Genomic DNA, 15271 nt, shown 5'->3' on the forward strand with positions numbered 1-15271 from the left:
GTCTCTTCTCAGTGTACAATAATATGTTGATATTCAAATTTGTTGGCTTTTACTTCCTATGAATTATTTTTTATTGTTATCTCTTGCTGTTTTTGGGTTGTGGCGAGATGATTGTATCGCTTTATCGTCTGTGAAAGTGAAGACTTCAGTTTGCTCTTGATGGTTGGTAAGTCTAAGGTGAACAACTAACAGGTTAAATAAGTTTCAGCTTGAATGACAATCGATTTAACTTTGGATAGATGAAACAAAGCAAATTTATAGATTCGATTGAAATGTATATATAAAAAATGATGATAACAATTATTACGAATAGTTTATTTTTTTAACTAACGACCCAGTGATTCTAGAATAAGGGCCTATTAGGCATATATAGGCTAATAATGTTTAGGGGTTGCAAACTTTGACTAATTGTAGATATCTAGTAATAAAATTGACAAGTAAAATTTGTACCTATATATGCTGTTTAAATATCGATTTGGAAGCACACACCTGTTTTTTCTGATATATAATTATTTTTATTATTTATTTTTATTTAATTTTTGCAACCCCCAAGCATTCTCAGTAAGTAGGTATGCTGAAACAAATTGAATTATTTTTATATCTGTACTATAAATCTTAATAAGAACATATAAATGATATTAAATAAAATGGTTTGAGATATTAAAACTGAAAAGGGTCGTAATGTAACAGGGATAGTTATAAAAATGTGAAGAATAAAACCACTCATAAAATATTAATATGAACATCAGTCTAAATATTTAAATAAGGTAAGAAAACAATTAGTTTTCTAAGAAGAAAGCTTTCATTAGTTTGATAAAGTCATAAAGTGCTTTGCTATCCAATCAACATCTCTACAAATCGGTATTTTTTTTACACTCATGAGCTAAAAATTTAGTGATTATATTTTACGTTATTCATAAAAAATGCTTCCTAAAATGATTTCTGTATAAAAACTCTCAACTATTCATCTATTAATACAATTTGACTGAACAATATTATGTTAGAAAGAGAAAACTCTGGAGTTTGATATGATTTTCGGTAAATAGCAGTAGCGGCTTCTGTCATTGCCCAGATCAGTAATTTGTGTTATATATTTAGCAAGATGTGAGACTGTGATTTTCATGCTACGTGAATTTCGAACCAAATATGGTGTTGATTCTCATACAGCAAGCAATTTAGATTGTCTATTCAGGTCGCTATAATTTTCACCCGTCTGTCAGAATTATATTCTGAAAAGAATTTACATCACAACTCATTTAATGTTTGGCTCAAGATGTTATAAATGTTTCATAAAAAAGATGAATACAACTGAAAATATAAAGAGGTTAATATGCAGTATTTTATGTTATAGTGAGCGGTCACCCGTGTATTTTTTGCACTGTCACTCTGCGATAGTAACTTGTAGGATATTTTGAAAAAATGAAACACTTTATATATTTTATATATACTATATACTTTACAAATAGGTTTGGAATTGAAAATAAATATATCTGTCTTTTCTCGGGATAAATTCTTCAATAACCAATTCATTAAAATTTGGTATCTATTAAATCATTTGCTTCTTAATAGGCTTCTTAAGACGTCGTTCTAAATTGCGATGGTGAAAGAGGTTGGGGTTTGAGGAATCATTTTGAATATTCCGAGGGGCATGAAATAGTTGATTACATTTTAAATGAAAATAATTGTTGAAATAATGACAGACTCCAATTAGTTTTTTTTTGGGTGGTTTAAGTGCACATGTGAACTTATTTAGAAGCTGCTGCTGGTTATAGTAATCTATTAATGGAGAAAGCTAATGATTTGTCCATAACCAATTCGAACCAGTTTTTAATTACTGTACTGCAGTCGAATTGAATTATTCAAATTTCCATTATTGTCTTTTTTTCCATACTGTAATGTGAAGTACTAATTTGAGTCCGAAAAATGGCACTTTATGGTATCCTTGTACTTTAGAGTACTCTAAAATTCTCCCAAACCCGTTTAAAATAGTTAGAAATAAGAAATCAATCAACATGAATAACTAAACATTTATTATAATTTTTGAATGTTATCAGTAATGGTGCAACTACTGTTACCAAAAACATTTATTATAGGAATTTTTGGATGTACTTTTTTATGTGTGGTTTTAGTTTAAAATCTATACAAAAGTTTCACTTCTTTGTATCATTGTACCAACAGTGTGTATTCCACCTCTTTGACCTACGCATTTTCCTTGTCTGTAGCCTATCAAAAGTGCTTTTAGTGGAAGGTTTCTATGCATTTATTGCACCGCTTTACTGTTGATCACAGTAAAAACCCGTCGAACATGTGTTTTTGTGTAGTTAATACGAACCACTTACTGAGAACCAGTATTCTCTACATCGTCTACTTATAAAAATAAATTATAAATGTATAAAATGTGTATAAAACTAATGCGATAACTTTCACCAGTAATAAGTCGTTATCTGGGGTTTCCCTCATAAATGTTTCAACTTCTTCCTTTGTTAGCACCTTCGACTGGTTTGGATGGTAGTCTACACTTTGTTTTTAATAAAGCTATTAACTTAGAGTATCGGGAAATGTTGAAATTCTCATTAACCATAATCATTAATTTGCCCATCAAGTATTTAAATTATAGTGAAGAGCTATTTGATGTTTATGACTGAAAATTTGAGGTTTGAAAAGAATGCTTCTAAAAAACAACACTTTTCTCAGCAATTTTATTTGAATTATTAGCCATTCTTTCGTATACTATTTTTTGTATTTCCAAAAATTCAATATGTATGCCTTTGTTTACAATATTATCTTAGTAACCTGTTTATTTTTATTTTTTTAAATAATAGGAGAATAATCAAATATCCTATTTTTCAGTAAAATTTTCAAATATAACATTCCATATTTTTGCTTTTTATTTAAAACCAAAAAAACATTTTACGATACATGTCTGTGAAGTTATTATTAAGGTACTCGATTAGATATTCTTGACTCGGCTTCTTCGTCGCCTCTTCCATAAACATCTATCTCGTACCGTACTAAATCATTTCCGGGACTTATAACGTAAATAACTATTTCTATAGTTCTATAGTGTTTTTCTAAGCAGAAGATATACAAATATTATACTCATCCATAAAAAGGTACAGTACCTTGAAGAATTGACATCTGGATTAAACCAGTATGCAAGTGAAACTTAAGTCTAAATATATTGTAATTTTGCAACCACAACTTCATTTCTCGAATAGCAGGAAGCCGTCCATGATATTCTAATAAGAGTGGTATATGTAGATGTTGAAATATTATCAAAATTTCACTGCATTCACACTAAGTTACGATGATATTCGAAAACAAAAACATTACAAAACTTGCTGGGTAGAGTTTTCTAATCAAAATTATTGTGTTCTTCTAGAATATATTTGTCAAAATTGGTCTCTAAGCAATCAGAAAAAAAAAATAGTAAAAACTTTGAATATTGATCACGTATAAAATTATGATGAAATAAAAATACTATTTCTGAAGTTTCTGCATCTGATTCCAACTCTATATTTGAATTTTATGAGTAGTTTTTGGAGTTCTTCATCTATTTTTAAGCAATGCACGTAACGCCTACATCACATTTCCATACATACAATGGCGTAAATAACTAGTATCATTTTATTCTATTATGTTGAAGTAAATAAAGCGTGGATGGAGTTAGTTACGCCGTTGCGTTTAGATGTATTGTATTGACATGTTTTCGAAAAACATACAAGTCAAGTAGTTAAAGCTTTTGACATAACTATACCTGTTATTGAATTTAAAGTTGATGATCTTCTCTTCTCTTCTCCAAAGTCTAAGTTTAATGGAGTTACGTCCTGGCCCGCTTTATCTGTGGAAAATTCTAGAATACCGTGCCCTACAAAATATGAATATACTATTACTATTATATAACTAGAGAATATTTCGTTTTAAGTTGGTATATTGCTTTGAATGACTTCATGTATGGTTTTTCTGTGTGTTGAGGTCTGAATTTATCAGTTACGTGAAAATGTGGTTCTATATTCAATTATTTAATTAAAATACTTAAGTTTATGGGAAAATGTGATTGATTTTGGATCAAAATGATGAAAATATTTTACTGTTCAAATGGTATGTCAATAAAAAATTATTATATCCGCAATCATTACTACCATTTCCGTTTATACTGGGACATGCCTCAGGACGTTGCATCAAAAAAGTTTATCATTGAGAAAAACTTTACCTCAATAATAAACTGTAAAAGTAAATGGTACGATAACACCAGACAAGAAATGAATAGAAATGCCATTAAATGGTAAACGGATGGATCAAAGCAGTAGAATGGAACTGGAATAGGAGTGTACGGGCCCAGAACCAAACACTCTGAAATTCTGGGCAGCGCATCAAGCATTTTTCAAGCAGAAATTTATGCAATTGAAAAATTTGTTCGGTTCAATCTAGAGAGGAATGATCGCAAACAGGAGATCATCATTCTATCTGATAAAAATATAAAATCCAAATTAGTTTGGGATGGCCTAGAAAAATTAAACGAGCTAGGCAAGAAAAATAAAATTACCTTACAATGGATTTCAGGACACACAGGAGCGAAGGGAAATAGTGTGATAAGCTCGCTAAAACGGGGACAGACATGTACTTCATGGGATCTGATGCCTTCTGTGGTATCAGCTACAAAACAATAGTAAAAGCCCTAGAGTAGAAGGCAGATAGGAGCAAAACCGACAGCCTACAGGGGATGAGACAAGCAAAGACATAAGAATACTGCTGTTTTATTCTTGGCCCTATGATTGTCCACGGTATTTGCAATATATTATTCTGCTCAATGGATTGATCTTTATTGTAACTCTATAAGAACTTCAGAGGGGCTGCCCAAAGCGTAGCTAAGGTGAATTTCTAACATTTATTAGTAGTAGTTTTTTATTTACAAATTTGTAACAAACAAATGTAGCATTGAAATTTATTGTCCACTCACCTGATTCAGACTCATCACTATATTGGGATTCTTGCCTCCCATTCATTGAGTTTCCACGACTTGAAAGTCCGTTAGATCTGGCAGAGGGAACCCCACGAAAATAGCGATTCTCTTTGTCTTTAGGATAAAATGATCTCCTAGGAACAACTCCAGCTTGATCATCCTGTAACAAGACAAGATAAACTGTTTATTCTAAACTGACTTAATGCTATAATTTCATAATATGTTTATGTAACCGAATGTTTTGAATACTTACATCTCTTAAATTAAAAGTTATTTCTAAATTATTCAAAAAATGAGTATAGAACTCCGGATAGAGTTCTAAAACGTCTAACAGATCGTCCCTATGGATTTTATGTAGATCACAGTAGGTCAGGGCTCGAACGTTGCATTCAGACTTTCCCAATGTGGGATGTAAACAAGGATTTTCTCCAAAAATATCAAATTTACCTGAAAGAAAAGTATTTTTATTTTAATGTAGATCCATTGGATCGATAGAGATATGAATATGAAATATAATGGGAACATTAACGATTGAAATTGAAGTAATAGAAATCTAAGAAACGCGATTTTCACATAAAAATTTCTTCCTATGCTAGGATCCTTGACTAACTGGTCTTTTTGATCCATGATCATAGTATTCAAAAAGTCAACAAGTTGTATCGCAGCTCGTCGATCGCTGGAATCGGAAGTTTTGTGAAAGTATATGATTCAATTCCATCGAGCACATCAAGTAATTTAAGCTCTAACCACAAGAAAACTCTCAACTACCCCATATATGTATATCCAGAAAGTCCTGGCGTTTCTTACAATTACCGAAAATAATCGAACGTTTTTAATATTTCCTTATTCAATTTTTCTATTTTTTGTTTCTGTTAGGTTATTATTTGCCTTACTTCATTTTTTTTTAAACAATTACTTACTATTTTATCAATATTTGTTTTTTTATGAAATTGAAATCTATTATATATAGGGAAGATCCGGATTCTTATAATTAATTTTATAGTGGAGTGAAAGTGTATTGTAAAGAAGAAGGCAAAAATTATAATCTTTAGCGTTAGCCTTAGAACGAACCTGAATTATTATTTGTGAAACCAACTGGAAAAAGCATCATTGTTTCCGTAACGAGTATGCTACAAAAAATGAAGCTTTTCACAATATTTTTGACACAAGATTTTTCAATTTTGAATAAAATAATAATATTTCATACCATGTTACGTGATTTGGTTCTTAACAAAGTGGAAAATGATGATCGTTGTTCTTCTCGAAAAGAAATTTTCAAAGTAGAATATATACATTGCAATGAATGACAAACGAAGCTATATTAAAGATGTGACAGAATCTGATTAATTTACAATAATTATTCCTAGACCTAGTAGAAGTCGAAGAGCAGCTATTATTCGTCATATACATTGCATGGCCCATGACCTCTTAATCTAACAAAGAAAGGTCATAAATAAACAAAAACTGTGATTATTTTTCCATATATTATCCCTTTATTTTTTCAAACTTTTTTGGACGTCTGACTGAAGCTTCTTACCACTTTAAAAATATCACATCCAAAAGTCGGGCGAGGCTGGCCAGATCAATGCTATATGGTGGATATCCAACTTCTGTGAAGACACTTTCATGTACAAGAGTCTTGAAAAGCGAAGCAGTGGGGACTGGAACATTGCCATGAAGCTAGCGCACATTCTGGCTGATTTTGCCGCGCCTTTTTTCGATACAACTGCCTTGGTAAGTCAGAGTAACATGCCGCGTTCATGGTAGTATTAAATTTCTTAAAGTTCGCCTTTTTTAGCTTGAGCTCTCCTTTCAGTTGCCACTCTTTTGGATGTCCGATCATAGTGAAAGATCATAGTTTAATACTTTGTTAAAATTTGTCGGGTTAAACTTTCTTGGTACTCGCGCAAAGTTCTAAATATCGCTCACAACATTCTACTCGACGTTGCTTTTGCACTGCGCTGCACTAATTTTTGTCATATTTTAATGCTCATGTTTTTGCATGAGTCACTATTAGAGAACCTCCCTCACGTGGCTTATCTTCTAATGATTTTCATCCCCAGCGAATTTTCAATTGTTGATGGACACAAGTTACCGTTAACAATCTTCATTCTGTTTCTGATTTGTGTTGACGTTAATCATTCTTCAATCAATCAAGTCTTATAACAGCGCAAAATTCAATTTGAAATATTTTTCATGACAACTTGGTTGAGTGATGGTTTGAGCTCTACTATAATAAAATGGATCGAAGCCGCAAGTTCCAATATTGCGAAAAGGTTGTTGGGACTTGTCAATAACGCACGCATAAAGATTTTGCAAATACATTCTATTTATTACATGAGATTCAGAATTTATGAACCGCATACGTATCTACCTAATTTAGTATATAATGTGTCCACAAAAACTACCCATTTGAGCAGAACAATTTTGCTAGTGTAGTTTCACGAAAAATGGAAAATAAAGTATTCGATGCAGTGAAGCTTATATATAAATAAATATGAGGTTAATTCCCAATGTATCGACCTTACTAATTATTCCGTATGTGATAGCCTACAAAGAAGTTGCTAGTGAGTTTTCGTAATTGCTAGTATTATATTTGTCTCATTAGATTCAAGAGCATTTTGTGATCGAACCGGTGTCGTTTGAGCGGATTTTATTATCTGGGGAAAGTTGGAGAGAGCTGTTCCGTAACTTAATACTTTTTTATATATTACTCAAGATTGGATGAATGCACTAAGGAATTGTAATGGTGTAATGGTAATCTTTCCAATACTTCAATATAGTAATCAATCTTTAGTTTATGTGACATCTCCAAGCATATTCGTTATGTACTTCATCTTCATAATAGAAAACAGTATTTACCTTCGGTTTTGACGCTTTTTTTGTCCTTGGCAATTTCACTGTCAACATTCACGCTTTTTTTAGAACTTAGTTGTAAACCAGTTATAATCTAGATAGTTTATTTGAGATTATACTTGATACAAATTTGTACAATTGAAAAAAGAGTCTGTAAACAAACTCACACCGTCCAGACTATAACTGCTTACATCAAGGAACTAGTAAAGACTTGTCACTGACGTCTATGCCTCACAGAGGTCACTGGGGAGTTTTGACGTGAAGATATTATTATTGGTTGGCGACAAAGTAATTTGTTTTGTGGTATAAAATAAAATACTTTTTTAACATATAATAGTTTTTAATCAATTATATATTTTTTGCTCAATGACCTTTTGCCATATTTCTTTCAGCTTTATGCTTTCGCGTTCTTATAATTTCTAGTTCTTATCAGCTAAAAACTGAACCAGGTGCGATTGAAGGTCATGGTCATTTGTGAAAGTTTGACCTTTCAAAAAATTCTGAATACTTAAAATAAATGATAATCAGATGATGCCAGATTAGGGCTGTATGAGGGGTGTGGCATCACTTTCCAGCTAAGCTCTAAGAGTTTCCCACGAGTTGTCATAGACGTGTGAGACCTTGCATTATCATGGTGGAGCACTAAAGCTTTCCGATTTGACAATTCTAGACGTTTTTCTTTGATTGCTTCATCCAGTTTCATTAGTTGTTGATAGTAAACATCAGAATTGATCGATTGGTTCCTGGAAGCAGCTCGAAAAACACAAAATCTTTGTAATCCAACTAAACTGACAGCATGAGCTTCTTTGGTTTTTTTTCAGCTTTCCATTTGGTTTGTTTTAGTTCATCATGTTTGCTTCATAATTGTTTTCGAACTATGTTACTGTACAGGACCTATTGTCCATCACCAGGGATGATTCTTTTCAAGAAAGGGTTGGTTTAATTTCGATTGAGGTGCATATCGCAAATGTTGATTCTTGTTGTTAAATGAATTTCTTACACTAAGACATTTTAAGTGTTTTTCAATTGTTGTTGATCGTCTTCAATTATGTCTTTGATTTGGTCATCATCAAATTTAGTATGTCGACCAGAACGTTGCTCATTTTTGAGGGAAAAATCTCAAGAACGGAGTTTATACCAATTCTGATAAGTATGCCCTGTTAAGTAATCAGCACTATAAACTTCAGATATTTCTTTGTGAGCTGCATCTTTCCTTTACGGAAATAAAAAAGTAAAATATGCCGAAAATGTCTGTTTCTGCAATCTATCTAAAATTAACTCACAATTAATAGCTTTAATAAAAAACATGCAGTACTTGCTTCCAAAGTTATGTTAATGTAACCAGTAATACATGACAAACGGCAAAGTACAGCACTAACATAAGTTATTTAAAAAATAAAGCAACGCTCTCTATCAGTAAAAAGAGAATGTAATTAGTTGCCAACCTTATATAAAGGTGGTCTCGATACTTTTGGGACAAACTTACGTATTGACATTAGATACTATACAAATTTAATTTGTTTTAAATTATATACTTGCAGGTAAAAAAAGCTTAAGCATTTAAATATATATTTGATAAGATATTGTTGTAACTATTCAAGGCAAACATCATTTATTTTCAAATTAACTTTTGGAAATGACATATTTCCCTTTTTTTGATAGGTAAAAATAGCGTGGCTTAAGATAGTTTGAGGAAAAATAATGGTTTCTGGCAAACTTACCTAAAATTGCCATAACAATATCATCTTTTAATATTTCTATTGAACCTCTTGATATGAAATAAAGCGACGTAAGAACATCGCCGCGATGTACCAATGTGTCCCCCGGTGGGGCATGTGTAGTTTTGAACTTCAAAGAAAGAGCTCTACAAATGAAAAAAAAGTTAATACAATGTAAATATTGTTTTTCACTATATAAAAATACTACTATAATACGTCTACTGAATCATTATCAGATATTTCTTGGAAGTAATTACAACATATACAGGGTGTCTCTATATTCGACCGACAACGCTCTACCACAGAGAGATCTCAATAAATGATTCATTTTGATACAGGAATACGAACCTTTAAGGGGACTAGCTGAGATATATGGTGTCCAAAATTTTAAATCAAAATCAAAAATTTGCCATAAATCGAGAACGTCTTCAAATTTTTTTTCAAATTTGGTGACCAATATGCTCCTTAATAAAGTAATATTTTGACATAAACAAACTTTGAAAAAATTTGCCGTTCATTTTATCTCTATAAAAGGTTATTTGTTTGTTAACTAAAAATAATCGGGCAATTTAAAACAAAATTAAAAAAGAATTTGCTGCAGAGGCGTAAAAAATAGGGTAATAAAAGTAACCTAACCTAACCTAACCTAACCTAACTAACACTGACACTGGTTAAATATTTATATCAAAATGAATCATTTATTGAGATCCCTCTGTGGTAGAGCGTTGTCGGTCGAAAATAAAAACATCCTGTAGAAGACAAAGGAGCATATACCCCTTTATGGAAATATTTAGCTGGAGCCTTATGAAGCATATGGATTTATTTAATCTATTTCAACTCCCATTCATGGAATTTGTTCATTGAATTCAATGACTCTTGGAAAATATTTTAGAACCAAGTTTCTGATTTTGTACTTTTTTGTGGCTACAGATTTGTACAAAAGTTATACTAAAGCTACTCATTTTATTCACAAATATTTCACAAAACTTGCTGTATACAAAATAGATAATATATCAAATGAATCGTCATTTTTTCAATTGAGACACTTTTTATATTTTTCACTGATCTGGAATATATTTGCGTATCTTAGTCTATCTCACTCATTTTCAAAACTACAGAGTTTTAAATTTCAAAAACACTCTGACAAGTTTAGTAATCAGTTGTCAGGGGGTAAGCTATTACAAATCAACAATCTGGATTTGAAAACGCGTTTGAAATTAATTTTCTATAAAACAAAAAACCAGCTACTCCACACATCCTCAATCTTTGAGTCAAAATACATTTCTGAATATTTTGTGTGGTAATTTTAAGAGAAAGAAGATAAATATCGAGAGTTGACATCATTTTATTTCTTATTGTTTTAAAAGATGAGGTAAAGAGAAAATCATATGAAATATAAATTATTTCAAAAATGTTAAGCTGTAGCTCAGTAGTTTCCAACCTGTGGAGTGCGTCCCACTACGCCGTTTCCAAAATATCATTTTCGAATACAAACCAAAAAAGTCGAATAGGTGTCAAAAAATGAATCAAAATAGGTATAAGGAATCCACAATTTTCGCCGCGAATCTTTCGGGTGCAAATGCTGAAACATCCATCCATACTCTTGCTGTAACGAAAACATCTCTCACTGATATTAAATTCGTGCTTTTACGCAGAATGACAAGATTACTGCATTTATGAAAAAGCTAGAACTGTGGATAATAATTTAGAAAATTAATAACTATCACATGTTTCTCATTTTTAAAATTACCTGTCTTGCTGATGAAATAGAAGAAAGTGAAGTTCTTATTAATAATCATTTGACCAGTCTATGGAAGCAATTCTGGTTTCATTTTAAAGATCTTGACATGTCCAAATATGAATGGATTAGAAACCCGTTTGTGACTTAAAGTTATGATAATTTTGGCCTTACGACAGCAGAGCAGGAAATGATTATTGACTTATCTAGTGATAGCACATTAAAGTAGATTTTCAAGACGAAAATAATATTGTTACGTTTTGGCTACGAGTAAAGGACAGTTTTCTTACTCTGAAAAAAAAACTTCAGAAATTTTATTGCCATTTGTAGCCTCTGATCTATATGAAACTGGTTTTGCTACAGTACTGTCTTTAAAAGGAACTGTGAGCCGCGATTTTTTCAATGATACTAAGGTTTGAGAAAGTTTGTGCTGAAAAACAAGCTCAAACGTCGCATTAAATTTTTATAATGTTATATTTTTATAAGATTCGTTTTTATTACGTTTAAAATTATTATTTTTTGTAATAAATAATTATGTTTTACGTATATTTTTACATAAGAGGGGCGCAGGTACAAAAAGATTGGAAACCACTGTTGTAACTATATGTTGTTTACTCTGCATATATACATTTCATTTTGTAGATTTATTTCGAACAAATGTTAGTTTAGAGCAAATTTTATATAGAATTTTATTCATTTCAATTTGGAATAAAGTGGAAAGGGGGTTAGATTAAAGTAAAAATCCCTTTATATTTTTTTTTCACGTACGTTTTTGAATTTTTGTCTTCTGACATCGTATATATTATATTTTGTTCAAAAAATTGCGTTTTCGATTGTGTAAAGAAGCCACAAGATATTCAGAAGTTTGTTCTCTAATAACGTCATTCCATTCAATGTCTAATCTTCAATTTCAAAGCTTAGACCAAGTACTATCTCTATTCTCTATATCACGCTATTTATTTATTAATCATTTATATTGGACCATTTCAATCAAACCATTTGAGATAAACATTCTTTTATGTGGAATATCTTATGAAACATGGAAGACTGTTATGATTTTTGTGGCATCTGACATAACCTTATCTATAATGTTAATGACAACTAACCTCAAACAGCCTGGACTTGCTCCATCGAAGACACTACAATTCTGTAACAAATTTCTATTCAAATGTAAACAAATATCAGCTTGTAGACACTCTGGAAAGCCTTTTAATACAGAGTTCATGTCAATTCCATTCGTATACGTCCAGGCATGTTGGAAATATTCTTCTAAGCGTTGCCGGAGGGGATTCGGGATTTGATGAAATCGAATAAACTCTCTTACTCTTAACATCTGAGTATGATATCTCGCTGTACCTGAATATAAACGTTGAATGATTGCCGAAACGTTTCCGAAGATGCTGGCATACATTAGAGCTGAAAATAGGTATAATCAGGCTATGCTCAACTTCATAAAAACGGTAACATTGCATTAATTTGGAAAAAGAAATAGTTTTTTGTGCATATGCCATTGCAAACTTCAATAACGGGTGATATGCAATTTTAGGATGTGTTGGATGACTTTTTTTCTTTTCTTCAAATGATTTCACAATTATTCTTCACAGATTGCGATTCTCTACTTTTGCGCTCCAATTCAGTTCTAACTTTCTACTAATATCTTTCAAAACTACATCCAACCATTTTTTCTTCGGTCTCCCCTTCCTTCTAGTATTGCCTCCTCCTTCTTCAATGGCTCTGTTCGCAAATCTTTTCTCGGGTACACTTTCAGTAAGTTCCAACCATCTTGCTCTTTGGGCTTGTATGTTTTTTTTCATTTCTTCGTTAGTTCTTCTCCTCTATAGTCCTTCACTTGTTATTGGATTAGTTATGATCTTTAGCTTTCCCATAATGCGGTTGGTATTGCTTCACGTTGCTTATAGATATATCCTGTTACTTCATTTGAATTACAAGATTCAATCAAATCTAGTGTTTTATCCAGGTTTTTACTTATGCTTGAGTTTAACTAATATTAACTTGTGGCTATAATAACGCATCATCCTTTATATCAATATAAAAACCTAAAATGTTAATCTTTCAGGTTTCTTTTTTTTTCTATCACAAAAAGTTGAAGTATCTTAAATTTTAGCGATAAAATTTATTGGAATTTCTTATCAGCATATAACAGTTTTTGTGGTTTTTTAAAATTTTACTTTTATGCATATTTTGATGTTTCTTTCATTCTATTTTTGTACCATCTGCAGTAATTTAAGTCAATCAAGCTGTGTTGAAGTCGAGAATAGTTAAACAAAAAATGAATAGAGTGAACGCGAAGTTGGAAGAATAGCCGAGTTGGTTAGATAGAGACAACGTTTTCGTGAAGTGCCAAATCTCTTTGGTGTACACCACACAACCATTGGTAGATTGATGCAAAGATTTCGAGAGACCGGTTCACATTCTAGGAGGCCTGGAAAAGGAAGTCATTCAGTTTTAACTTCTCGAGATGACCGTTCTTTGCAATTAAATTCATTAAGAAATCGACAAGTGTCGAGCTCAACAGCCTTTTACGAGAAGTCCAAAATGTAAATATCTCTTATAGATCAATAAGACGACACCTTCAGAATGCTGGTCTACAGCTTTCCAGGCTCTTTTGCTAACCAGGCAGCATAGTGTTGCTAGACTAAGATTTGCAAGGTATTTAGATTGGAATATAGAAAATTGGTGCCAAGTTTTATTTACTGATGATACAAGAATCAGTTTTAAAAGGTCCAGATAGACGTAATCAAATTCGAAGACAGCGACGAGAAAGATTTGCGCAGTCTTGTATCATTCCCAGGGAGCCCTTCCAAGGAGAGTCTATCATGTTTCAGGGAGGAATTTGTTTTGATGCCCGCACAGAATTAGTGTCTCTTCCTAGATCCGCCCTCAACACACTAAGATACATAACTGACATTCTTGAAAACCCCCTCGTTGGGAGAACTTACCTCAAGAAGTCATACAACACCTAATTGAAAGCACTCAGGAGAATGTTAGCAACAATTACATCCAGAGGCGAAAGTACGCGCTACAAGCGTTTAAAAAGAGAACATTATTGCTTAGAATGCAAGTTTTATTTTTAAGAAAATTTGGTTTTATTGCAATGTTTTTATTTTTATTTTTTCACTCATTAAAAATGACTCAAAATTACTACACATTTTTTATTAATGTGTCAAAGTGATTGAAAAGCAGTTAAATAACAGCAATATTAATTTGAATTTATTAAACAAAAAAATATTTTCAGAAATCGGGGTTGTGCATTATTTTTGACCACGAGTGATTAAATTTGTTAAAAACGTAGTCCAAGTGGCTGGAATAATATCTTATTGAAGATGATGATTCTTCTTAAATATCTCGCTTTCTTTAATCTTCTTCCAATTGGATAGTTTTCACATGTCAATATCTACCTGTTTAGATAGTTTTTTGGATAAATATGATCTAATTATTGATCAGATAAAATTATCCTTTTTACTTACATCCTGCTAACATCACACAAATAGTAAAAATTTTTTCAGCATCTGTGTTTGGAGCTACGTTTCCAAACCCCACACTTGTAAGTGAAGTGAAAGTGAAATATAGTGCTGTTACGTATCTGCTTCGTATACTAGGACCTCCAGTGTTATTAGGTAAATAATACTGTTGAGTATCGTTGGCCAAAATATCCAACCAACCGATTCTTGCAGGCAACATAGGTCTCTCTGCATTTCCAATAGCATACCTGCAACAATAATATCGATAATTTCAATGTAAAAAATAAATACTCGGCATCGATATACATGGTGGCTTTTGAATAGTTATATGTATGATTATGTTAGTTATTATACAAAGTCGAAGAAATTGTAAAAAAAAGACTTAAATGATTTTGCTGATGCGGCAATTATAGACAAATTAGTTTACTCATTACCATATATAAACCGTAAATAAACGAAAAGCTAAAAGATATTACGGTATCAGGAATTGAGAATTATCAAAAATATACGACAA

At 31.7% G+C, this 15271-nt stretch overlaps 1 protein-coding gene across 7 annotated transcripts in view; it reads right to left on the reverse strand.

Moving 5' to 3' along the window:
* Positions 1 to 15271, reverse strand: part of LOC130901476 (potassium voltage-gated channel subfamily H member 6) — a 286333-nt gene that overhangs the window by 23604 nt on the left and 247458 nt on the right. For all 7 annotated transcript variants that reach the window (XM_057812903.1, XM_057812899.1, XM_057812904.1 and 4 more), the window contains 6 exons: positions 14764 to 15005; positions 12382 to 12691; positions 9541 to 9683; positions 5217 to 5410; positions 4961 to 5123; positions 3758 to 3868 (listed from right to left, as the gene is read on the reverse strand). In XM_057812903.1, the coding sequence (XP_057668886.1) occupies positions 3758 to 3868; positions 4961 to 5123; positions 5217 to 5410; positions 9541 to 9683; positions 12382 to 12691; positions 14764 to 15005 (1163 nt within the window). The remainder of the gene's footprint in view (positions 1 to 3757; positions 3869 to 4960; positions 5124 to 5216; positions 5411 to 9540; positions 9684 to 12381; positions 12692 to 14763; positions 15006 to 15271) is intronic.

This window comes from Diorhabda carinulata, chromosome X, assembly GCF_026250575.1.
Source record: "Diorhabda carinulata isolate Delta chromosome X, icDioCari1.1, whole genome shotgun sequence".
Taxonomy (NCBI): domain Eukaryota; kingdom Metazoa; phylum Arthropoda; class Insecta; order Coleoptera; family Chrysomelidae; genus Diorhabda; species Diorhabda carinulata.